This window comes from Etheostoma cragini, chromosome 5 (genome assembly GCF_013103735.1).
Source record: "Etheostoma cragini isolate CJK2018 chromosome 5, CSU_Ecrag_1.0, whole genome shotgun sequence".
Classification (NCBI taxonomy): Eukaryota; Metazoa; Chordata; class Actinopteri; order Perciformes; family Percidae; genus Etheostoma; species Etheostoma cragini.
The window spans coordinates 8,872,455-8,899,210 of NC_048411.1; the positions used below are offsets into that span (position 1 = coordinate 8,872,455).

At 39.5% G+C, this 26,756-nt stretch overlaps 1 protein-coding gene across 2 annotated transcripts; it reads left to right on the forward strand.

The window, feature by feature from the left end:
- The first annotated feature begins 799 nt into the window (after positions 1-799).
- On the forward strand, positions 800-16,037 carry lhx2b (LIM homeobox 2b). 2 transcript variants are annotated; one of them, XM_034871556.1, is made up of 5 exons: positions 800-2,113; positions 3,730-3,932; positions 5,724-6,091; positions 10,435-10,640; positions 15,298-16,037. In XM_034871556.1, exons 1-5 carry the CDS (start codon positions 1,931-1,933, stop codon positions 15,586-15,588), a joined length of 1,251 nt encoding a protein of 416 aa, XP_034727447.1. In that variant the 5' UTR covers positions 800-1,930; the 3' UTR covers positions 15,589-16,037. The 2 variants fall into 2 exon arrangements, with proteins under 2 accessions (XP_034727447.1, XP_034727446.1); XM_034871555.1 differs by having other exon boundaries at positions 801-2,113; positions 5,721-6,091.
- The last annotated feature ends 10,719 nt before the right edge of the window (positions 16,038-26,756 follow it).

Here is a 26,756-nt window from a genome sequence, read left to right on the forward strand (position 1 = left end):
ACACCCAGTGATGCCAGGATGATTTTTACGCGTTGACACTAGGTTAAACAATCCCTCTAATGATGTGTTTAAACACACTCTCTGCTCCATCAACACAATGCTATATTCATTGTTGGAGCTTGATATGTTTTTTCCTTGATTTGATTTCAATATCTTTGGAGGACGGTGACATTTACAGTACAAGATGACATTTCAGGGCCCTTGCTTTTCGATCTTGCCACCAATTATTATTTTTAGCAAAATAAAGCATTGTGTCTCAGTTAAATAAAGATTTATATTTTTAATACAATGTGAAAATGTGAAATTACATGTGTCAAAGGTTGTTTGTGTGTTTGTATTGTTTATTGTGTATTTGTCATTTTTTAATAACAATTTAAAAAATTAAAACCAAAAAAAAAAACATCACATAAAAACAAATGAAAACGCTGTGTGGTTGTTTCTTTCATGGCTGATTTGGTGAGACCTGATGGAGTTGTTGGAGCCCCGCAGGTTCTGTGCACAGCCTCCCGGGGCCATGGGGAGGCTGCGGCAGCAACAATGTGGAACTCTCTCTGTGCGTCGCCTGGGTGAAAGTCCCAGCGGACTCCCCTCAGTGCGCACAGCACGCAGACAGCTCCAACACCTCTGAAGACCGAAACTCTCTTCTTCTCTCTCTTTAAAATCAGACCATCCAAACTGCAGCCCCGGACAGAGAGACAGACAGAGGGGCAGACAGAGAAAGGTTGGCCGGTGGTCCGTGCGTAAAGGAGACAGAGGGGCTTCTCCCCCCCCCTCCCCAGACCGCTCGGTTAAAAAGTACAGCAAGAGCAATTCGGTGGCGGCGGAACAGCCAATGAACATTAATGGTGCGTCGTGACGCAACAGGGCCCCGTTGATAAGGAGCGGAGAGTCCAACCGGGACCTGAGAAGGAGGCACGGCGGTTTTGGGGGGCCAGCGAAAACTCGCCTATCATCAGTCAACGTAAAAAGCCAACTCCTCCTCTTCGGCTGTTACGCACATGCATGCAGCCTTCTTGGCAAAAGACAACACATTAACCAAACCGACTACTGTAAAGGAAAAACGGCTTCTCCAAGAACCTCCAGCGGGATTCTATAAAGCAAAAGGTGTTTTCTATTTTTATCTCTCTCTCTCTCTCTCCTTCTCTCTCTCTCTCTCTCTCTCTCTCTCTCTCTCTCGCTGCAAAAGCAAAAGTAGTTTGAGCGACATAAATCAGCTGCTTGCAAGCATCAACTTGGACTGTTGAACCTGAAGGAAGGGGAGGAAGCCTTTCTCACAGGCTCCCTGTCAGCTTTTTTTTTGGACATATCTTTTTTTGTTGATTTTGTTCTTTCTGACTGTGTGATGCGTTAGAAGGCGGTTGCTGCTGCCCGGCTTTTGGCTGTGCGAGTTGTACACAGTTAGGCCTACTTGTTTTTTGCAGAAAGAAAGAAAGAAAAAAGGGGGAGAATTTGGCCAATGACTTGCAGACTGTCGAAATCCTGAAAAAAAAAAAAAAAGATTCTCCCGGCGAGGAGGAGGCATCGGCGCGGAGAGACCCATGCAGCGGGGCTTCCTTAGTTGGTATGTTTATTCATCGTGAATGGAAAAGAAAATATAGAAAGAGAGATTGGTGATAAGACAGAAACATCTTACCCGACACCGACAGACAAGTTTGATTTCCAGAAAAAGAGAAGAGAAATCGCCGCGGTTGTTTCTGAATTAATCATAGCTTATTGATAATGAGAGCTGCAGAGATTCGGATGACGGTTTCCATTGGCAGATGAGACGTAGTGTGGAGAACACGTGTCCAATTTTCCCCTCATATTTTTTCCTGCCCTGATCTGGATTTTTCACTTGTCACGGCAAGTGAGGAAAAAAACCCTTAAAAAAGAAAAAGAAAAGAAAAAGCGAGTGTTTTGAGTGGCGTTAGTGCGCAGGGTTTTGCCTCTCATGGACATCTTGGCTTGCAGATCCGAAGAGAACAGTTATAACATCCTCCCCTCTGCTGCAACGATGCTCTTCCATGGCCTCCCTGGAGGCGACGTGCACGGTGTGGTGGAAGAAATGGACCGGAGAGGAAAGAGCGAGTCAGCAGCCATCAGCTCGGCCATCGATATGGGGGAATCGGAGACGGTAGGAGACATTCACTTGGCCCTGTTAGGCAGCATGGCAGCCTGGAACACATGTGACAGCGGCTGCTCTCTCACAGCTCCAAGCGCTTTATTTCACTGAACGTTTTTAAAAAAAGAACTTGAATTCACATTGGGAAAAACTGGCAAACAAATATCAGTTCATTCTTATTTTTTTTGTCGTTGTTTGCTTTTTAACGCGTCCCAAACTTGCTCCAACAAGGCCCTGACATTGGGATTTCTTCAGCCCCTTGTCTCTTTCACTCCAAAACTTCTTCTAGTGCCAGCGAAGCTTCAGATAAACTGAGCCAGAGCTGAGCAAAGCTACACAATTGTTAAACAAAACAAAAAAATTACTTTTAATAATTTGTTTTAAAACCTTGCAATATGTTAAGCCTATTTAAATGTGCCATTTATATGATGCGTTCAAAACACAGCGTTAAACATTGACAGCACATTGTCTATATCCAATGTTCCATAAACCAAAAAATAAAAGATATTTTATGCACAGGCAAATTGTAGCACAAACACTGCCAGTCAAACCCAGCTAAAAGTTTTTATTCTTATTCGAATAAAACGACAAGTAGCGTCAGATTCTTTTATTTTCCGTTGTCTCCATTTTGTAAACACTATCAGGCTCTAGCTACATAACTATAGCCTGATAGTGTTACATAGTTACAGATACATGCATCATAAATCACACATCATACATCATGATGGTCAGGGACTTCTGTTATCGTTCTGAACCGAAAAAAACGAGAGCATATGGGGATGGATATAAAAAAAATCCTAATTTCGGATTCCATCTCCGTTTGCAAATTATTTGTGGGAGGCGTGCGTGTGCGCACGTGCATGTGTCTATTTCGCCGGCCTTGTGGAAACTAACATTTAATGACAGTCCCGTGCTACAAACCCGTGTGTGTGTGTGTGTGTGTGTGTGTGTGTGTGTTATTGTAGGCCTACATTTAATCAACATTGTTACTATTTTAAGGGGGGGAAATAACAGCTCAGATCACACTCATGTCCAAAAAAATAACACTACAATTTCCATAACATGGCATGCAAATGGCTCTCCTACAACCTAACATTACGTAAAGTCACTTGACTTTGTGTTTTGGTTTTCTTTTAATCTGCTGCTGTATAATGGCAATGCCAGAATTATTATAATGGTATCGTGCCTTGTGGCAGCAGAATCATATATATATATATATATATATATATATAGATGTTGTTATTTTTTTAAATTTTAGGAGTGACCTTACTGGATTTAATTTAATATCTTAATGTCTGGTAGGCCTTTTATCAAGGTTGTTTAGAGGAAAATACTTTTTTTAATAGTCCTACAACATGTCTTAATAATATTTCTAAAATCAGCCCCGTATGTGAGTTGTGGCCGAGGCCCCTGTTCAGCCAGGCTGGATCCGAGGACCCTCTTGGAATATTTGGAAGATATAAAGCGAACCGGCTCGTCTCTGACAGGATTTCATTTCCTCTTTATTCCCACGTTAGCATGACTACACGTTAGGCTATCAGGATGGCGTTTACGGTCCTTGTACTGAGTCTTGTTTTTCTCTCCTTCCAATCCTCCATCCTGTCCTGACTCTGTGTCCTGACCCGCAGTCCATGCCGTGTATGGCCAGCGAGCGCGTGGCTCTGTGCGCGGGCTGCGGTCGGAAGATCGCGGACCGCTACTACCTGCTGGCCGTGGACAAACAGTGGCACATGCGCTGCCTCAAGTGCTGCGAATGCAAACTCAACCTGGAGTCGGAGCTCACCTGCTTCAGCAAAGACGGAAGCATCTACTGCAAGGAGGACTACTACAGGTAGGAGCGCGTGCACAGGCCAGCCCCTTGGACCGTGCACCGTGCACCATGCACCGCTGGTTGGGATCTTTATGGGACGGTAAACTAGGGAAGAGGATTAGGGCCATTGTGGAAAAAGTACTTCATTCTTAGAATTCTGACTACACCCCCCCCCCCCCCCCCCCCCCCCCCCCCCCCCCGCCAGGATTAGGACTTTTAAGTCCTAGAGACACGTGAGAATAATGTTACAATATTCTCACAATTCTGCCTTTAAAGTTTGGAGTCTTATTAGGACGCATATGGAGCATGTATTGGAGTTCTGAGTTTAAAGTCAGAATTGTGAGAATAAAAGAATTTGGAGTTGTATTCCCCTCCAGAGTCATGACTTCTTAACTTTAAAGTGTAAGGGACACACGTGGAACATGGCGCTTCATTCTCCCCGCGGAGGGACTTTAAACTCCCTAAATCTCAGGCAAACATGTGATTGAGTTCCGAGTTTAAATGTCACAATTCAAAGAAGAGTTCCGGCTGTGTTCTCAAAATTCATATAAAAACAATTTCTCCACATGTGGCCCTTATCCTCTTCCGTAGTCAATATTTACGATTCATGGAGTAAAATGTGTGTTTCAAAATATGGTAAATATGGCTGGGAAAGACACTCTCTATTTACAGTATATTTTAAAGTTAAGTTAAAGTAATACAACACATGACTACGGATGGAATATTTAAAAAATAATAATGTTAAAGCAAAAATCGGATTTTCTTCCTTTTGTTAAAAAAAGGTTTTATAAAAAAGAAAAATCACAAGTTATAGATGCTTTTCTTTCTCACAGCTTCTATCCTAATAATAAAGGTTTGTAAAAACTGATGCTGGCCTTTTTGCACTGATGACAGCTGATGTTTTGTGCCAATTTCACAATAATAACAAATCCCATTGTAGGCCTCCATTTTAGCCAGAGAGCCCATCGTTGGCCTGTAATTCTCTCAGCAGAGTACAGTGCCTATAGACAGCACATTCATCCCGTAATATTACACCCCGCACTGAAAACCCAGGTAATGAAATAGTTACTTTTAGTAGCAGCTCTCTAGGGCAGTATGACTACCCCCCCCCCCCCCCCACCCACACACACACACACACACACACACACACACACACACACACACAGGGAGGCTCTGGGAAACATCGGCTGTGTATTATTCTTCAATTAGAAAATTACAAATAACAAAAATTTTCTTGTCCAGCTTTTGTTTGAACTCTTAACCATCGGTTCAATATCAATATTCTATTAATTTCCAATATCGCCACATAGTGATGACGTCTGTAATAGTAAAGTTAAAGTAGCCTACTGATACCAAACTGTAAAATAACTCTGTTAGAAGTCAAAATCATGCATTGAAGACGTTCATTAAGTTAAAGTATTCTATAAATGCATCGTCAGGAAAACGTATTATTACATATTGTTGGCTAGATTCATTCATTATAAAACCTCAAATTTCATAAACTGCACGTGTTTTGTGTGCAGAAATCTTCATTGTAAAGTAACTAAAGCTGTCAGATGAATGTAGTGGAGTAAAAGTAGAATATATTTCTCTCTGAGATGTAGCGGAGTAGAAGTACTAGTAAGTGGCATGAAAAGAAAGAACAAATACCTCAACATTTAGACTAGTAGTAGGCCTAGTAGATAGTTACACTAGCCTACTGCCAGCCGGTGTAGGCCATGCACCAGCCTGCCCACTGCACATTAAACCCTGCTGCTGGGCTGCCAGGCTGCGTGTCCAGCCCTGATGAGGTTTCTGTGTTGTCCGCAGAAGATTTTCGGTGCAGAGATGCGCTCGGTGCCACCTGGGGATCTCCGCGTCGGAGATGGTGATGCGGGCCCGGGACCTGGTCTACCACCTCAACTGCTTCACGTGCACAAGCTGCAGCAAGATGCTCACCACCGGGGACCACTTTGGCATGAAGGACAGTCTGGTGTACTGCCGGCTGCACTTTGAGACTCTCATCCAGGGAGAATATCAGACACATTTTAACCACGCGGACGTTGTCCCGCACAAAGGCCTCGGCCCGGCCAACACGCTCGGACTATCCTACTTCAACGGCGTGGGGACAGTGCAGAAAGGCCGGCCCAGGAAGAGGAAAAGCCCCGGGCCGGGGGCCGAGCTGGCAGCTTATAACGCAGGTAAGAAACACGTTCACAATCTGGGAGCATCACCTATTCACCAGTAGGGTGTTGTGGGTAATCAAAGGTGTGCAGGGTTAGGAGAAAGTCATAGAGGTTTTATAGAATAGACCTCCATATGATTAATGTAAACTACATGTCGTGCTTTATCCTGGTTTGATGCTGATTTTACCTACTTCAATAACAAATACTGATTTTAGATCTAAAACGTAGAAAAAAGTTTTCAGAAACAAGGATCGCCAGTCACCTTTTGCCCTAAAGGGGGTTGCGGTTTATAATAGGTGTACAGGGTTAAGAAAAAGGCCTACATATAATTAACGATAAATATATATTTCGTGTTTTTTTCCTGGTTTGATGCTGAATTTACCTAAAAAAAACAAAAAAAATACGATTTTCCATCTAAAAAGTTGAAAAAAGCCATTTTTTAAAGTAAAAAATTTAAAAGAAAAAACATAATCGCTCTCAGCCACTCAGCGTGATTACGGGCTGATCAGGACCGACAGGCTTCATTAATGAATCTGTGAAACATTCCTATAGGGGCTCATATTGTGTCTTTGCTATTCCCTCTAATGTCTTTATTATAGGAAACTTTATTTTTCCTATTCCCTGCGGTTTCTTATACATAATACTACTGTAGGGAGTTTATAATGAGTTATTATCATAACTTTACCACACTAAACTAACGGTGGGCTTAGTTATCAACACGTCATAGTGTCACTATAATATAGCCTGCTTTTAACATCCCTAAAGAGATGTATTTTGCTAAATAATTAAGTTTTATGTTTTTTATTGCATTTGGATAGAATTTTGTCTTAAATGTCTTGTAATCTCCCTGCTGGAAGTTAGTGTCTTTCTTATGGTTCTGTCCTAACTGTTTAGATATATAGTCTATATGTGTATTTTATTTAATTTTTTATTGAGCTAACACTTTGTGACTGAAACAACAGCAGCATGTTCATGTTGAGGCCAGATAATGTGCATGAATAAACCTGAATACCAACTATTACACAAAGAGAAAAGCACCCAGTATTGGGTCAGGCAGGACAAAAACAAGCCGGCTCTCTTAATAACAAGAGAAGTGTAACACAATGTTAAATGGGCGAAGAAAAAAAGTGATTTACGGTGGGAAGGTTTGTCAATTAAGTCAGGCCTCTAACATGAATAAAATCAGCCCTAGTTACAGTTATTACAAACAGCTTTTAGCTCCAGTGTGTCAGATATGTGGATGAGATAGTCACATAGCTTCTTATAGATTTCATCAGGCGACTGAGCTGCAACCGTCTAACAATATATCATGATATCATAAAAAACAAGAACCTCACATGCAGCCGAGATTTTTCTCCATGAAAATCTTGCACGTAATCATTTCGAGTTGTTGGTGGTTTGTAGTCGTGTTTCAGTTTAGCCAACCTGTTATAAAAAAAAGAAGAAAGTTTTTGGATGTTCTGGCTCTTGCTTTCGCCCTTATCCACTTGTCAGACTCCATAGACATCTACAGAGACCCCCCTCCTGACACACACACACACACACACACACACACACACACACTACTGAAACCTTTTTGCATGGGTCAAACAGGGTGTGCACCAGCGAGAAGAATGTGATGTGATGAGTTATTCACTGGAACAGAGAGCAGGGGAAACACAAGAACTTTGGAACGATAGAACTATCACATTATCTGATCCTTTGACTTTGTACTTTACATTTAATTGTAACGTTCACATAAAAAAAGAAAGTTGATTACAGACTAAACAAAGGAGCCAGTTTAGTGGACTGTCATATTTCTAAACTTCTCCACAGTCAGTTAAGTTTAAATAGGCTTCAACAAGTCCTCCTACTATAGTTACCGATGCAAATTGGCTTCTTTCCTTTTCATTCCTCACCTGGATCAAGTGGTTCTTCTTTGAAAAAGGAAACATTAGTCATTTTAAGATACCACTTTTAATTTTATGTTTGTTTTTTGAAACCATTGGAATTAATGATACAAGTGAAAGTGCTTTGTTTCACCTATTATTGATGGACTTAATTGCTGGAAACAGAATCAGAGGGAGAGTGTAGAGACAGTGCGCCCTCTTCTGTTTCCAGCCAGAAACAACATCCCCAGCTTCACCTGAGCACTGACATGAGAACATGTGGCGAGCTGCAGCTGCATGCAGCTCTCAGATGCCTTCAACGCTGTGAACAAGACGTTCAGTGTGAGGATCGAGAGACAAGCAGGAAAACAGGCTGCTTTTTGTTAAAAACGCATATGCTTTGGCCAGAAAGCAGCATTTGTTCAGCCTGGTGTGTATTGGCTAATTAAGTAAAGTGTTATTCTGATGGTTTTCACTCACTTCATATTCATCATTTGCGTTCTGATATTGAACACGAACTGTTATGCATGCAGCAACACTTTGAGTATTGCCAAGAAATTTGCAGACTGGGACACATACATGTGTGTTGTTGTTGCTGTTTTGTGTGTGTGTGTTTGTGTATGTGTGTGTGTGCTGAAACCAGGCTAGTACTTGCTCCTTGGATAGATAAGACATGTAGACAGAGGCAGTTAGACAGACAGACAGGCGGACAGACAGGCGGACAGGCAGACAGGCGGACAGACGAGGTGCAGCTGGAGGAAACAGCTGTTAGGTCAGGAAATTGAAATCAGATTGATTTTATTGATTGAAATTACAACAGGTTTTATGTTATAAAGCAAGATTTACAATATCAAAAAAAATCCTTAATTTTTTAATTGCAGCCTAAAATTCCATTGATTTGTCTTTCTTTCTTTCTTTCTCTCTTTCTTTCTTTCTTTCTTTCCTTCTTTCTTTCAATTGGATATTTTTCCTCTTTGAAATTCCATATTTGATATGTTGCCTCTCAGTATTTGCCTGCCTCACCCGCTCAATATACAGTTGTCAAGCAATGCCATGAGGTGTCATATGACAGTTTTTTGACTATTCACCAGATATCATATGTATACGATGCATTTGGGGCCACGACTGTGTTCTGAAAAATTGAATACTCATTGACTACTTGGGCCATGAGAATTTTGGGTCTCAATTGAGTTGGGGGCACTTGGGGACTTCACCTAGTTGAGCGTGCACCCTGTGTACAGAGGCTCTATACTTGCCGCTGCCAGTAGCAAATATAGACAGCGGCCGCAGGTTCAATTCCGACTGAAATCAATTCCCTCTCTCACTCCCCCTTTCCTCAGCTGTCCTATGTAATAAAGGCCTCAAATGCTTCAAAAATAATCTTAAAAAACAAAAATGGGTTCACAAAGCATACAGCACAGATCTTCAACAGGGGGTCGGGGATCCCTTGGGTGTTCCCAGAGTTTCTGCAGGGGGCCACAAAATTATAAATTTTTCAAAAAGTAAAATGTCTGAACATGAATCCGTATTACTAGTAACAGCTATCATCTATTTGTGAAAAGAAAGCGTTAATGAAAGGCTTATTGGCCCTAGGTAATGTAGTCACTAGGCAGCCATCCACAGATAAGGAGTCAGTGTGACACATGTATGTTTAACACTAAAACATGATTTTAATCAAATAGAAATAGAAGTAAATCATGCTCAGTTATTATTTAAATAGCTTAGTTTATGCTCTATAAAGGTATAAAGGCTTTAGGCCGCCTTACATGCTATCGTAGACCCAGTTTAATAGGCAATTTATTTTGAAACAACATAGGGGACCATTGCTCCGTCTTTCTTTCAGTTCAGGGGTCCTTGGCTTAAATAAACATAGAAGACCGCTGTTCTACAGTGTTTGATCAGAAGTGAAGGAGTAAACAGATCTATATGACCCATTTATTAAATGACAGTGCATATTCGTTGTAGCACAGGGTTTACTAAGTATAGTTCATTTCATCTTAGGTTAAGTTTCATTCATCTTTCCAATAAAACATAAATCAAACGACGCCACTGAAACGCCACGCTGACACGTTAAAAAAGCTGTTTGCTAACACGATAACAATGCGATACTCATGTCACGATACAATATTATTGCAAAATTAAACAAATTGCAATATTCCGCAATATATTGCAAATTATTACCTTTGTTCCAACTTCAAATCTTTCCCAATCTTTCCTTTTTCAACATCTGTTTTCATCTAAAAAAGATACATTTCTCTGTTTGTTCATCTCACTTCAATTTTGTTGCCACAAAATGGGACTGTCAAGACATATACCACATCAACACATAGATAATAATAGATTAATACTTGGCGTCTGTGTATTAATACAGTGTTGTCACTCAAAATATAACGGTACTAGAACTTGCGATATTAGATAACGTCTCTGACATTAGCGCTTAGATCCGTGTTCCCTCTGTCTAACCGGCTCTTCTCCCCTGTTGGCCCGCAGCGCTGAGCTGTAACGAGAACGACGGCGAGTCCATGGACCGGGACTCCCAGTACAGCTCCAGTCAGAAGACCAAGCGCATGCGCACGTCCTTCAAGCACCACCAGCTGAGGACCATGAAGTCCTACTTCGCCATTAACCACAACCCAGACGCAAAGGACCTCAAACAACTTGCCCAGAAGACGGGCCTCACCAAGCGGGTCTTACAGGTAAGAGTGTGAGCTTTATCATTATACAACATAATGTTGATTTGTTGGACAACAAGACAATATTTGCTGATATCTTAACCCTGTTGTCTTCCCCGTCTACCATGAACTTGTTGTCCTTTCTTTTCCAGTGTTTTTGTTGCTTTTTTTTACACTTCTGCCACTTTTGAAAATTGTTTTTGTTACTTTTTCAACCCTTTTTTATTTATGGTCAAGTAGCCTAATTTATATGAAATATGACCTAATTTATCAATTAAAAATAATGAATGATTTTGACTTATAGCTAAGATCAGAGGATGTTGCATGGTTTACTAACTGGTTTATATCAAAGTTTGAAACCATTGAAACATTTTTTGTTAAATGCTATAAAATTGTAAAAAAACACCCTAAATTCAATAAAAATTTTCATAAAATGTACTTGCAAAGAACGTTGCATGGGTTTCGTACAACACATCCATGTATCCATGTTATTTCTGAGCATTTCGGGTCCAAGAAAACCACATTTCTGATACAAATCTTTTTGAAAACGGATGAAATTTGACCCGAGGACAGCACAAAGGTCACAGTCTGTCACCTTACAGTTTGGATTCAATGCGATTCATTAACCTGCGATCGACACAAGACAATACCATATGCCAAATTTAACACAGTTCCATTTAGATCAACTCAAAAAAGAAAATAAACATGATTTGTCAGTTTTATAACTCAACACCTGGCGTATAAATGAAAACACAAACTATTCCTTTTAAAAAATGCATAACTATAAGATGGAACTCTGAAGTAAAGAGGAATCTTACAAACAACATCAATGGATATTTTAGCTTTGCATCGATAATACTGGACGTGGATCTTTGAATGGATATATCGATCCGGATCGATGTATCGTCACAGCCCTACAGGTAACCACAACATCCTTTCACTTCAGATGAGAGCACGCTTTCCTTCACTCAGGGGAGAGGGAGACAAATGCCAACAAGCGTGAAGGAATGTCATTTATTTCCAATGAAAATCAAACTGCTTCCAATTGTAAAATATATGAAGTGAGGTTTTCCTGAACAAAGCCAAATCCGCTGCTTTATTTTACGATAGTGCTGTTGTTCAGTTCAGTGAAATTCTTGGATGACTTTAAGGAAACTGCAAACAAGCTGAACATAACCAGAAAGGTATTCTATTTGCTTTGTTTTCTTTCCTTCCCCCCTATTTAAACGAACACACGGTCCAAAAAATAGCAAATTAATTTTAAAAGCTGCATTGAAAATAAGTAGTTTTTTTTAATTTCCTCAAGGAAAAAAAAAGCTGTTAAAAGTCAATGTGTTGTTCATATTAGAAAGCAAAAATTACCTGGAAATGAAAAACAAAGCCACAAAAAAACAAAATGCAGTCTATTTCAATGGACGATGTGATGTTACGGTGAGGACTGAGGGATGAAAAACAAAAAAAGCTCTGTAGTACACACCAAGAAAGAAGAAGCACAACAGAGCGTATGATTTCCACAAAAGACGACAGCATATTATCTGGGGGACTGAGAAGAAGAAAAATGAGACAAAAAGGTTTTCTGAATCAAATTTTTTTCTGAGAAGGAAGAAAAAAAAAAACATCATCCCGCTGCTTTAATTAACGCTTGCAGAAAACAAAGCAGTCGTTTTGCTTTGATGCGTTGGAGTTCTAATGCCTGTTATTCCAGCTGAAGTGCATCTCCCCTCCGCCTGTTTCCCATGGCTCCGTCATTCCAGTACTAACATGCTCCAACACTCGGCTCAGCACAGACTCGCCACATCACAGATACAGCTTTTTGTTATTGAAAAAGAGAGCGAAGATAAAGTGCAAAAAGAAAATGTAATTAAAGAACTAAAAAAAATATATTAACAGTAGGGCTAAACCTTACCCTGACACTCAAGTGTCCTCAGTAAAATAAGGAAGAAGCCATTAATTTCATTGCGATTGCAAATATGAGAATAATGAGTGAACTTATAGCTGCTTTTATGGTTATATACACTGTACACAGGTCCCTTATTATATTCTTACAGTATGCGTGAGAACAGGAAGCCAACAATCTCTATTTTCATGTGCAAAAATAAAAGAAATGTTTTTTTTCTGTGGCTACCACTGGCTTTTATTTTCTATGGCGAGCCATAAAAAGTCAATGATTTTAAAATCTTTTGTCCACTGTAGAATGCCCTAGCATTTTGTTTTTAAGAGTTATTTCATCCTTGACTCCAGTCTGAACATCTGCAAACTGACAAGGGGATGCTTTTTGCTGTCTGCTCTTAACTAACAGCAAATAGGAGGAGGGTTGTGTGCCGGCTGCTTGTTGTTTTGCAACATCAAAATGTGTTGTATATTGCAACATCGTACATATTTTAGCCCTACATTTTAGCAAAACTCCTCAAGTTCTGCAAACTAAACAACAACATACATAGTATACCATTGCCTTGTACATATATGAGCGGTTTCTGATCTGACGTCCCTATCAGCAGGATGACGTCATTTTTCAGTGTTTTCCAAAACTGTTACAAAAAACGTCCTCATGTGTTACAGACTGGGTTAAGGTTTGCTTAGATTTGCACATGATGTTTTGCGTTTGGGAAAGTGGAGTATTGAAGTTGAACTAACCAGTGTTTTGGAAACTTAAAGGCAGAGCTCAAGGTACATATGTTACATATTTTAGCCTTATAACGGTAATTTGGCTTAAGTTTGGTAAAAAGTTGGTTATTTACACATCTAGTATGTACAGAGCAACAATAGCATTTAAAAAAAAAAATTGTCTTCCTGTAATGGTTTCCTTTTTGCTCTGTTTTGGTCAACACCAACGCAATTAAAATGTCTGTCTCTTAAGCTGCTAAATGCTGCACTATGTCCACTAGCTAGTCTCTAACTGTGTCTGGCTGTTTTTTTGGTTCTGGACAGGTATTGTACAATAGATTCAATTTGGGAACCTCCTCCGTGCGAGAACTGGCAATGAAATTATGTCATATCTTCTTTTTAGGAGTTAAATTCTCATCACACAGTTAACAGTGACTTTAATTCCAGAGCTTGCCTCCCTACGTGTACGTTTAACCAAAACAAGTTCCTTCCTGTGCCTATTTTGTAGAGGCACTGAGTTGCCTCAGCCACTAAGGTTTTGATTGGTTTAATTTAAATGACAATATAGAGTGAACAAGCCAGATCTTCCTCCACAGTTCTGGTGGAGGAAGAAAATGGTGGGCAGCTTGTAGTTACTGGACTTAAATTTGCAAAAAGCACAGCCACGGTCAGTTTCACAAAGCATTGAGCAAAGTAGGAAGAGTTGCGGTATTTGTGACTTGGTGAGGTCAATCTAAGGTGAGGTGAGATAAAGGCTCGGACCAACTAAATTAGACCAGCTTACAAAAATTATTTTTATCTCTAGTATCGTTGTAGATGCTATATCGTTAAGTTTTGAGATATCCACTACCTCCAGCCTAATACAATGGAGGTGATTGGAATTGTTGTTGTGGTACTCACCACACTGGAAGATTATGTCGCACTGTTGCTTGCTCTGGAGGAGACTACTAGAACTGTTGGGTCCTTGTAAATTCTGGAGTGTGGTCTATCTGTATAGTGTCTTGAGATAACTCTTGTTATGAATTGATACTATAAATAAAATTGAATTGAATTGAATTGAATGTGAATAATCCACAAATAATCCACAGATTTTGCAGTTAACAGTTATCATTGGAATTACTTTTTTCCCAAAGAAATAATTCATTTGAAAACTGGTCTGGGTTATCTAGAGCAACCAGGAAACAATGTCTAGAAAAAGAGGCAACATCAGATTTTTTTAGTAACTTAGATTTTTCATCGCTGTGAGCTCCACAAATGATGACGACAACTAAAACATAAACTACAGTATCTGCATGGCCAGGTGTCACGGCCAATTGTTGTGACGTCCTGTCTTCAACTCCCTGATGTAGTACAAGTAGACTTTATATTTAACAGGTAATGTTTTTCTTAGTATCGTTTTTAGATCTCGATATTTCCGAGTGCACTTAAAGGCAGCATAATTTCACAGGAGAGAGAGAAAGGAGCCTCATAGTTTTTTGAGAACTTTCTTGTAACAGGTTCTCTAGCTCACCCAGTGAGAGCATGCGCCCCCTCGGTTGGAATCCAACCTGCGGCCCTTTCCAGCGTGTCATGCCTCATCTCTCTACCACCTTTCTGGTCTAACCACTGTCACTCTGAGTAAAGGGTAAAAAGCCCCATTATTTAAAAAAAAAAAACTTTCTTGTGGCAGCGATAAAGGCAGTGATGTTTTCTGTTAGTTAGTTCCAAACACACGACCAGTCTGATTTCAAGGTTACGTGACTGGCCACGCAGCGTAATGTTTGGTTGCGTTTCTTCAAAAGTTGAGTCGGTTTTATTCTTTTAGCTTGTCCCCCGTGCAGCCCCCCCGTCCGTCGCCCAAACACTCTACCCCCACTCAAAATGAATAGAATGATGGGTGCCTTTGCTGGACCGTCTGACGGCTGACACAGACTGTCTGAACACGGCCTAAGTCCAAACTAGTTTTTGTGTAATGTGAGTGTCCCTTTAAGAGCCCCTGGTAAATGGAAGTGTGGAATTCTGTGGTGGAAAGTTATATTAATCTAACTTTAGTGGATAATACCCCCTGGATTAACAGGATTGATTTTTTCCCCCACAGGTCTGGTTCCAAAACGCTCGGGCCAAGTTCAGGAGGAACCTACTGCGGCAAGAGAGTAGCGGGGTGGACAAGGCATCCGACGGCTCCACGCTGCAGGGCGGCACGCCATCGGGCCCAGCCTCGGAGATCTCCAACGCCTCCATGAGCCCCTCCAGCACCCCCACCACCCTGACAGACTTGACCAACCCCACCATGCCCACCGTCACCTCCGTGCTCTCCTCGGTGCCGGGCGGCATGGACGTCCACGAGTGCCGGAGTCCGTCACAGACCACACTGACCAGCCTCTTCTGATAGGACGGAGCCCTTCGCCACAGCCTCAACCACACCCCCTCTCCCATCTGCTCCACCCTACTGGATCTAAAACTGAGCACTGTTGACTCCTTCCAACATTAAACGGATTAGAAAAGAGAAGGTAACGGAAGCATAAAAAAGAGACTTTATTTCGCTCTGAGCCCATTAGAGACTATTTGCATAGTGAGGCGGCCAAGCCTTCCAGATGGAACAGTTGTTGTTATTTTGATGTTGTTGTCTTGTCGAGAACTGAGGAGACTTGATTTGCATTTTTCAATGTTTACAGAGAGAGAAAAAAGAAAACTGCTTAATTTTTAATTAATTCGTTTTATTTTTTTATTTTTTTCCCCAAGCACAGTATTTATGTTGTTGTACAAGAGTCACTGTTAGAAGGATTGTAAAAAATTCTCCTTTTTGAAAATCTGAGATTAAATACAGATTACAATATCCTCCGACTGCCATGTGCCTTACAGTCAATTTCATCTGAACTGCTGTTCTCAGAAGTTAAGCACGATCAGACACCAATAATTTCACACAAAAGACTTCATATCAGCGCTATTCTGCCGTGCAAAGCCAACAGGCTGTAACATCGTTTTTGGTCCAAGGCAAGGCAAGGCAAGGCAAGCCAGCTTCATGGTATGTATAGCCCATTTCGGCAATTCAAAGTGCTTTACATAAATCATCAAAAGTTAAAAACAATTAAAAAATTAAAAACAGATCAAATACGAGAATAAAATATACAGTGCAGTATAAGAAATTAACAATTATTTAAAGAAAGAAAGCATAAAAAAGATAAGTCTTCAGCTTTGATTTCAGAGACTGAGAGTTGCAGCGGATCTGCCGTTTCCTGGGAGTTTGTTCCAGAAATGTGGATCATAGAAACTGAACGCTGCTTTCCCCTGTTTAGTTCGGACCCTGATGTCAGAAAGCAGATGTGTCCTAAGCAACCTGAGAGGTTTTGGTGGTTCATAGTGTAGTAGCAGATCAGAAATGTATTTTGACCTAACCGTGTAGTGATTTATAAACCAGCAAAAGCATTTTGAGATTAATTCTTTGAGGGACGGGAAGCCAGTATGAAGACTCAAGAACTGGGGTGATGTGATCTAATTTCTTGGTCTTAGTGAGGACTCAAGCAGCAGTCTTCTGAGTTAATGATATTTTCGAGACATTCAATATGAGATAGGAAGTTAGACTTTATTAATCCCACCGTGGGGAAATTCCCTTGTTACAGCAGCTCAAAAGAAAATTCTACACACATGAGAATAACACACAATAAATAGACATAGGAGAAAATATACAAAAAGTATTATTAGAAAGAGAAAACAATTATAGTTAAATATAATAATGGTAATATTTACAATTTGAACACCCTTAAACCTCTGTAGTAATCTGAAAACCCAGCTTTTGGCCGCCGACAGGCTGAGTAGGGGAATAACTTGCCAGACACACTTCATGTTCATACATTTATTTTGCACTGACATAAGCAAGATCCTGCTTCCAATACATCCCATATGTGTGTTACTGGCATACAAAGTTTTGTCTAAAAGTCATAAACAGCAATTAAAAACGTAAAACAACATTCAGCACAATAAGTCACAAAACCAGAATAGGTGAACAGATAATATTGCTTTGCTTCCTCCGTCCCCACCAGGTGCCTTGATTACCAACAACATGTCCTTTCAAAGTAATAGAACTATACCAGGATCTTCCAAGTACCTTACAGTATATACACACAGATATACCGATGAGTACGGTGAGGATGAATAGAAACGATGTATTGCACAGACTCATACTAATACATGTATAACTATGCCAGTAACACCAGTTATTGCTCGTTGACTTTGTTTTGGAACGCTCAAATTGAGTTTCTATTTTTTACCTCAATTTTTACCTATGAAAAAGTCAAGTTTGAGCTCAAGCTCTATTGTTTATATAGATACATGTTCTTACTAAAACATCTTATTACCGGATCTCCAGTGTCCTACCTATAATTCATTTGGCTGGACATCTAAAAGACTTTAAAGCTTTAAAGTGTGTAACTTTTTGATTTTAATGAGCGTCCGTCACATTCAAGGCATTGCCCAATGAGCTGATACAGACTATCAGCTCCACACAACTCTCTGTATTTCTCAGTATGACTACGTTCAGGAGATTGTGTCGGCAACTTTCACACACAGAAATTCGAGTGAAGATAATGACCTCTTCTAAAGAGTCCATCATTTTTTTTTTTTATCTTCCTTGTCCTCCTTGGCTACTGGCAACTGTGTGGATGACGTCCATATCGTCCACACGGATGTACCATGTGGACGCAACGAGACTTTTGATGTCATTACTTAGAATTTCTCATGTGGGAGACAGAAACTGCGCACAATAGCTTCAAAGTCATTTACCCCAGTTCCATACTCTAGCGAGTAAGGGTGTTAAGCCTTTGTAGGGACGTTTTGCGAGTGTGTTATGATTGTTATGATAGGACAAGTGATACCTGTTCCACAGTGCTTTTTATTGCATTTTCCATTTAGTGATAAGAGTTATGGCCATAGGCGTAACCAACCCCCCAAATGTTGTTCACAAAGTTATGCACTCGGTTATAGCAAACTAATTATCCTCCTTGTCGTGTTTTTACCAACTAGATTCATCTGTCTCAATTTGTCAAGAACAGGATTTAAACAGACCTGCTGTACACAGAGACACACTGTGTAAACAACAGTTATTATATTAGTTAATGAAGTAGATTAAGAATTTTTACCTTTTTCATGATTGACCACATCATGACATTTCAGATATGTCACATCATTTTACACTTTGAACATGAATTGGCTACCAAATGTATTTTTTCAATTATTTAGACATGTTGTGGCTTTGAATAGTTATATGTGTCAAATATCAGCCCTAGCGCTACCACTGTTTGTTGCACGGTAAACCAGTTATAATCGAGCATCCTGGATGTGTTTCAACACACATCACACATACAGCACATGTAAGCTAATTTTCACTGTTCTTCCCTGTGTAGTGAAAACGTTTAAATCAATGATGAACTAAAACATGTTTCTTCTGAAGAAAGTGATATATATCTACTGTTAGGGTCAATGCAAATATTTATGTCACTCAAGATAAATCTTGCTATCAAGATTATTTCTAAAATATTCAAGAACATTTGTCCTTAGTAGTCAAAATAAGTGGAATGGGCTCAAATTAACCCTCTGAGGTCTAAAGGCATTTTCACATAACTTTTAAAGTTTAACCTTTCAAGGGTAAATGCATAAAAAAATGTTTAGAAAACACTCTACTTTCTTTATAGTAAGACCCAAATTAGTTACAGATCAATGTGCAAAGAGGATTAGCAAGTATCGAAGCGCCCCAAAAAGGGTTCAAAGCATTGAAAACAAGGTTCATTTTAAACATTTAAAAACTACATGTAAAAAGCATTTAACACTCCTGGTGTCTTTGGTTCAAATTTGACCCGTTTTCTAAGTTTCTATATCAAAATTTGCTGATTTTCATGCATTTCTTCTTCTTTTGTCTTGACGTTTGCATTCCCTCTCAAATCCATCCACCACGCACAGCCTTTAGCATGTTTCGGGAGGTGGGGTGGGAACTAGGTGTTTTCCCCACTTGCAGTTAAAAAGTCAATATAGAAAGGGAGCGGTAAAAAGAGACAGTTTTTTTCTTTCAAAAAAGCATAAGATCTGTCTCCATTTATTCTGTGTTTTTCTTTTCTCTTTTCTTCTTCCTCTTCTTTTTTCCAATGTAACGCAGCATCAGTGTCCTTACATGGCTCCACGTCACTAAAAAGCCCAAATATTTAAAAGGAACATGGCAGCAGACAAAAACCAGCACACACATTCATCTCCATGGAAAACACTCAAACATAATTTATTCTGGTAAAACATTAGGTCATTTTGCCTGGTATTTGTACACCATTTGGATAGAAATATGCCTGTAAATTGAATGCCAACAAATTAGCCAGTTAATCATGTTTTTAAGATCATTCTTTGGGGCTTTTCCCCTTTATTTCAGAGAGATAGTGGATAAATGGGAAAGGTGGGAGAGAGAGAGGTGATGACAAGCAGTAAAGGGCCGCAGGCTGGCCGCTGCAGGACTACACGGGGCGCACACTCTTACTGGGTGAGCTAGAGGTTGCCCATGTTAATTATGTTTTTATTTGCATGTAGTCTATTTTTTTTTAAAATGGGAAATACCTTTACTCACATTCTCTGGGATGGCATGTTTGCCATTCTTCGGTATTTGACGGTGTAGAAACAGAAACGAATTATGATGGGGACAACAGATTTTGGAAACAAAAGTAAGTCCTCTGCCAGATTCCAAGATTAATTTAATATTTAGTTGTATCAAATTATTGTTAACTGATGCAGTGCAGACTAAGGCTTCAGCTACTTGTTACATTCATAGGCGAAATTAACAGGGGTTACAACCCCCCCCCCCCCCCCCATAAACCAAACTGGCCGGGGCAACCTCCCATAAAAACGTATTATTATATTATTATAATATTATAATTTCCTCTACATTAATTAAGACATTTGCAAATTGATGCAGAAAAGGTACACATTTTGGATCGAACATGTGTATTGTATTCAAGTATATAATTAATTTTAAATGAAAACAAGTGGAACTAATAAGGAATGTGATGTTTTATTTTGCGGGAGGATATTATGTTCTATCTTATCCAATACTCTCTTTATTTCGAAGCAGATTTTCTATGCTGTACTGTAAAATACCCTCTAAGCCACCCCACTTAAAAAATCCTTGAATCACCCCTGTCTCTGTCATGTATCACAGCAGGAAGTGGTTCTACGTGTGTGTATGTGTGTGTGTGTGTGTATGTAGTGGTGGTGGTGGTGGGGAGGGGTGCTGTGACTTTCTGTCTATGTATAATATGTTTGATTATCCAATTTCATCACTTCTGTTTCATTCAACTGCGCTTTTAACAAACGTGGCACTCAAAAAAAGAAGGAAACTGTCCCTCCTCCAATCACTTAAAATAAGCAACGGTGCCAAAGCTGAGAGTGATAGCAGCTGACAGCCTTCCAAAAGTGTAATTGTAAAAAAAAAAAAAGATTCTGTTTTCTTGAGCAGCTTTTTCCTCAGTCTGCAGGAGCAAAAATGTGCTCATTTTCTCATGGTTCCAACTACAAAAACTTAAGCTGATCATAAAGGTAGGACAATTTCCACTTGAAAAAAATATCTACTTTACAGTCTGGAAGTTTAACAAGAAGGTGGTGAGGGGGTGGTGGAGGGAGAAGTCTGGAGAATTGCAGTCTTTACACTTTGTAAGCAAAACATGAATTATGAAAAACAGACCTTAACTTCCCCTGCAGTGCATAATTAGAAATGAATGTACATAAAAAAAAATAATGAAAAAAACTTGCAGCATACAGACTTGGTAAATATCTCTGCAATGGGGTGAGGAGTTGGAGGATGCGACCACTGACAAAACACACTACGCACGGCGTAGCCAGTGAAATTTTATAATTTCAGAGAACATAGTTGTCCTCTCGTAAAGCTACGACATCAATCTCGCGAAGTGTCTCTGAATATTATGATCACACGAGAATCATGACTTCCAACTTCCGGGATTCCCATCGGATGTCCCTCTTTTCAGCCAACTGTCTGTGACCTTCCACTTCCTCTTTGTTGGCGTTCTAAACGCCGGTGGATTTCGGAGGACTATGGTTCACTGCTCCTCAGATCTCTACACAGTAAATCTAGAATGGTAGCTAGACTTAGTGCTTAGCGCTGCCCAAGAGGATTGTGATTGGTTTAAAGAAATGCCAAAAAACCAGAGCCTCTTTTTCACCCATCCAGGACTGGACTAGCCAGACGTGGCGCTGTGGAGGATGGCCTGGCAATGCCAGACTACAGACACCACAATCTGCTAGGCCATGTCCAGAACATTGAGCACATCTCGACAGATTTGCCTGCATGTTCATTAAGCAAGAAAATGGTGTGTGTGTTCTTGTTTAACCAAAAACAGGGAATACAGTAAACTTGAGGGGTCCGGACTACATTGTGGGGCCAAAATGCTGGACCCCACAACTGTATAGAGCTGTTTGAGGGTTAAGCCTTGGTTTTAGGATTATGGTTAGAACCAGGTTATGTTTAGGGTGAGGGTAAGAGCTAGGGTTAGGCATTTAGTTGTGATGGTTAAGGTTAGGGTAAGGGGCTGGGGAATTCATTATGTCAACGGCCGGTCCCCACAAACATAGTGAGATGCACTGTGTGTGTCTGTGTGTGTGTGTGTGTGTGTTTGGAGCCTTCACTCCAGGAAAGCAGTCAGGTCAATTAAACATATGGATAAGCCTGGCTAAAACTGCATATCTGTGTGATATAAGGACAAAACACAGTTCAGGCTTTAAATTCTCAGTGTTGAAAAACAAAACAGAAAAAATCCCATATTTGGCCGTCTGCTTCATATTAATGTGTGATGTGAACTTGATCCAGTAATTACAGGGAAAGGAAGAGCCTTGGCAAGCACCACAGAGAAATAACACAACGGGCTCATAACTGCACATTTACTGTGTGTTAATGGATGCTTATGTTTTTATTTTCCTAGAAATTGTTATTCTAAGGACAATAAAATGTGTATTAAGGATTTTTCCAGAGCAGATGGCGAGGGTTCAACAGCTTTACAAAATCTGAATGTTTGTCGAAACTTCGGTAAGTCTCGGAATCAGTCGAACGCTTTTACAGTATCAAACAACTGCCTATCTGCTACTTTTGTATGAAATGGCACGGTGGCCATCAATCCAGTTCAAACTTTCACTTTTTATTAAAATGGAGAATAAAGATTGAGCAGCCAAAATTACTTTTAAAGCATCACACTTGTGTTCTTGCATATTTTATTTCATACTTTCCTAGTGAAAGTTTTATAGTGTTTTTTTTTTCAGGGGGTCTTCAACCCTCAAACGATGTTTGACAAACTTTTACTCAAAAAGCGATATTACAAATCTCATTATCAATCATAAGTTACAGTTTGTTTTCAAAAGAGATTTGAGGGATTTCAAAAAACCGACATCAACGTTTTTTAGCTCTGGCGTCAAATTATCTCTTCACACATTGCTCTGGGACAGACTTGGTGGGTTGTTCTGAACATTTTGATATGAAACACATGGGGATCAGTTTTCTGCATATACCTTAAAACCTAAAAATTTAAGATGCGTGAAAATCCCCTAAGATCTCAGAGGGTTTTAACTATCTACCTAGGGAAGGACCCGGTTTCCATTGATTTCTCTTAATCATGAAATTAGGGTAACTTTCATGATCAACATGCCAATACATGTTCTGTAAAGAATAAGGCTGGCATTAAATCCCATGAACACGGCAAAATTAAGAAAGACGACTACTTGATTATCAGAAATGAATCCACTGAATTGAATATTTGATTAATCATTAATATTATCTTCCAGGCAAAAAAGGCCATTCATGCCATGAGAATATGATGCGTTTCTTTGTCCTATATAATACATAAACATCTTTACATAAACATCTTTCATGCCATGAGAATATGATGCGTTTCTTTGTCCTATATAATACATAAACATCTTTACATAAACATCTTTCGGGTTTAGGCTGTTGATTGGATACAAACAAGACATTTAAATAAGCCTTAGAAAACAAGAATTTTATATTTAATAGCCAGAAATAATCGGTACTTGCAGCTCAAGGGTTATCTAAAGCCGGATATATATTCTTCCTCTGTGCCATAGAGCTCCAAAAACGGTTAAAATACAATGAGCCACACTGTTGCACTGAGTTATATGCTCCTTTATTACCATGAACACACACACTGTAGTTTAAAAAATAAAAATTAAACTTTGTTCCTTACCTTTCACATGAACACAGTACAATATAGTCTGCATTTCAGCCATCCTAGGTATTAGGAGCAGTGGACAGCTACTCATACAGCATCCACGGAGCAACATGACATGTGAGGAGACACCTGGGAATAATCTGGCAACCTTGTGGTTATGGGAAGAGCATTCTACCTCCGAGCCACAAGCCATTATGACTCCTTCCCACGTACACTGTCCGGCTGCTGGAAATACTCACCAGAGGATCAAATGTGGATTAATCCGCAGTTGAAAATACTCCCTAACAAATGCGTTTTTTCACCTTGTTTAAAGCCAGATTTAATAAAAACTACTACTATCTTTAGGAAATACAGATGTAGGAAAGTCAGAAAGTAGACAGACTTACACATTGTTGGTTTTCGTCTTTTCAAGGGATACAGTGAAAGTTAAACAAAAAAATAATTTTTAGTCATTACAACATTGCAGTGGGTTGGGATTGCATGAATTGACCCTCCCAGCTAACTGTCTTTTTTTCCCCATCAGTCTCTTTAGGATGTGGTTTACACCGTGAAACTTGACCCACGTTCACACTTGCATTTCAGGCATTTAGCTGGCACACTTCTGCAGAGTGACGCACAACCGCTTACAGCCTCTTACAGAATAGCAGAAGAGGTTTAAATTCCTGGATCACCAACATTACAAGCAACCCGACAGTAAGTAGAGCAGGGGTCAATGTCACACACACACAGACACACACACAACCTATTCTCCCAACCCAGCTTTCCCAGAGGAGCGGTGCCAGGCAGGCTTGGTGCCGAGAGGCTTTAGGTCTCATGTTAGGTGTCTGAGCCAGAATATAAAACGGACGCCAAATACGTTGGCCAGATGTACCCACACACTCGTATAAAGTGGTGTGATGAAGGCTTTAATGGAGAGAGGCCAGTCTTAACAATGCATGACAGGCAATATAGAAACACTGGGCCCTGTAAAGTTTAATATGCAGGAACATTGCCAAATTTCAACGTTAAGAGCAGCCTTCTAAATACTGCGATTTTCCTTTGAACTTGAGGGGGTGGGGCGGATCCCAACATTGCAGACATGCCTGAAACATGTTATTAATCACAACCAGCCGACCAATTAACTTGTTATCCCATTTATATGACATATAGTTCAAGTAGTTGACTGGTAAGCGAGTTAACAATATCGTGATTGCTGAGTTTGTACTGCTCCCTAAGTCTTCAGTCATGCATGATGGTAGGTAGAAGCTTCACATGGTTATCTATTTTTTCTTTTTGGGTCATAAACTTGTTTTCAGGCCTTCGGCCTATGCCATAACAATAGGATTTTTTATTTAGACAATAACAAAATCCTGGCAGAACAATGAGTATATGGGAGTGCTTTTTTATTACATGTAAAATGGTCAAAATAAGTTTACAAAATATTAACACTACATTAATAATTGACATTGCTATCTAAATTACAGTTTTTCTCAATTAATTTGGCACATTTACTGAAACAGAATTAACAATTGTCAAAAGTCTAAGTACAACCTCACACCATATTGTATATTCAGCACATCACTCTGTGTAACTGCAAAAGGTGATTTCTCAATCAAAATAATGAACTCCTGTTTTAAATGGAAATACATTGTTGCCATCAAAACAGAATCATTTATCATTGCTCAGAGTCAGACCAAGACAGTCAAAATGTAAAGACATCTCGTCAAATGACAGCATACTCTGAAAGGGTGATAGTTACCTTCTATGTACAATTGTCCAGTTGCCAACATTGTGGCAGCTGAATAGCATTGATGTCAGCCATGGCAGACACTATACTTGTTCAATATATGTACACACCAGAAAACCACAAAAGGAGGCTTGTACAGAGAAAAATACATGCAACAGCAACTAAATGAAAAAATACTGGACAAGATGAAAAATGAAAATATCCTGCTATATCAACTTCATGGGTCATCCAATCTCTCATCTCGGTCTGGCCACAACATTGTATTGACATCACACCTGATATGCTCTCTTGCAGTGCAACGAGGAACAACTCTTTGGCGTTATGCAGCCAGTGCATAACTGACTGCTGTCATATCCTCACCTGTCACTTCTTTGTCTTTGGTTACTCTTAATTGTATGGAAACAGAATAGTTCCCCATATAGCCTACGTCTATCCATCTGAGTACTTTTACAACAAAACCACATACTTATTACGTCTCTAATATATATGTGACAGGTTAGTGTTCTATTTTTCATGTGGGGTTTTACACAATGAACATGTGTATTGTTAAATTTTAAAGTAATATGATTCAATTGCAAATTAATGCAAACTATTTTTTATCTTTAAAGCTTACTCTTTGCCTTTTATTGCCAAAGAAATGACAAATTACTATAGTAATGTTAACAACTGAACTCAAAAAAATAAACTCATTGGATGAACACAATTAAATTGTGGGCAGGATTTCCATCCAGTACGTCCATTCAGCAGAATGTTAATCAGTTAGCCAAACTTTTTTTGAAATAGATACAACCGTATGTCATTGAGCTAGCCTAACACATTTTTATCAAATTCAGCTGAAATGAAATTATTAAACTAACTTAACAAAATTTATTGTTGTAATCCAAACCTACATAATTATTGGAAAGGACATTAATTTGTAAATTGATTTTTCAGTTGATCCCCCATTAACATACACATGAGACAAACCTGGGTGACACTTTTTTATTGAAATACATTAAGATTTGAATAGCTTTTACTTAGAGCCCCAACGTTAAAACATGTGTTTTTCTTCTTGTTTCTCCTGTTGGATGTTTGCTGAATGATGTAAAATAGGGGACATTCACATATTACCACACATAATAATATTACCACATCTCAGGAAACATAGCTGCAATAATGTGTGAACTTCCCCTGTGTGGATCCCTGAAGTACGATATTTTGTACATTATTCTACACAGAGAATATTAAACAAGTATTTCCAGAGTTTGAGACATAAAAGGTAAAAGGAAAACTTTTTTACACTCATCTGCTGAAAGTGGGAATTTTCTCCAAGCTCAGTCAAAACCCAGTTTTAAGGGGTAGGCCTACTGGCATGATCTGTGGTATCACAACTAATTTGGAATTCAAGTCTGATCCAATATTTAATTAATCTTAATGTGATGTAGAAATTTGAAGCTGTAAAATGCACATTGACCATGGGCGTGCACTTCTTGCATGCACATGCATGCAATAACATGTGAATGTTACACCATTGGACATCTTGCATCCAGCAGGAACACTTTATAAATATTCACATTCATAGATTCTGTAAATTCTAATGAGGTAGGAATAAATTCCTCTTTTAAGGATATACAT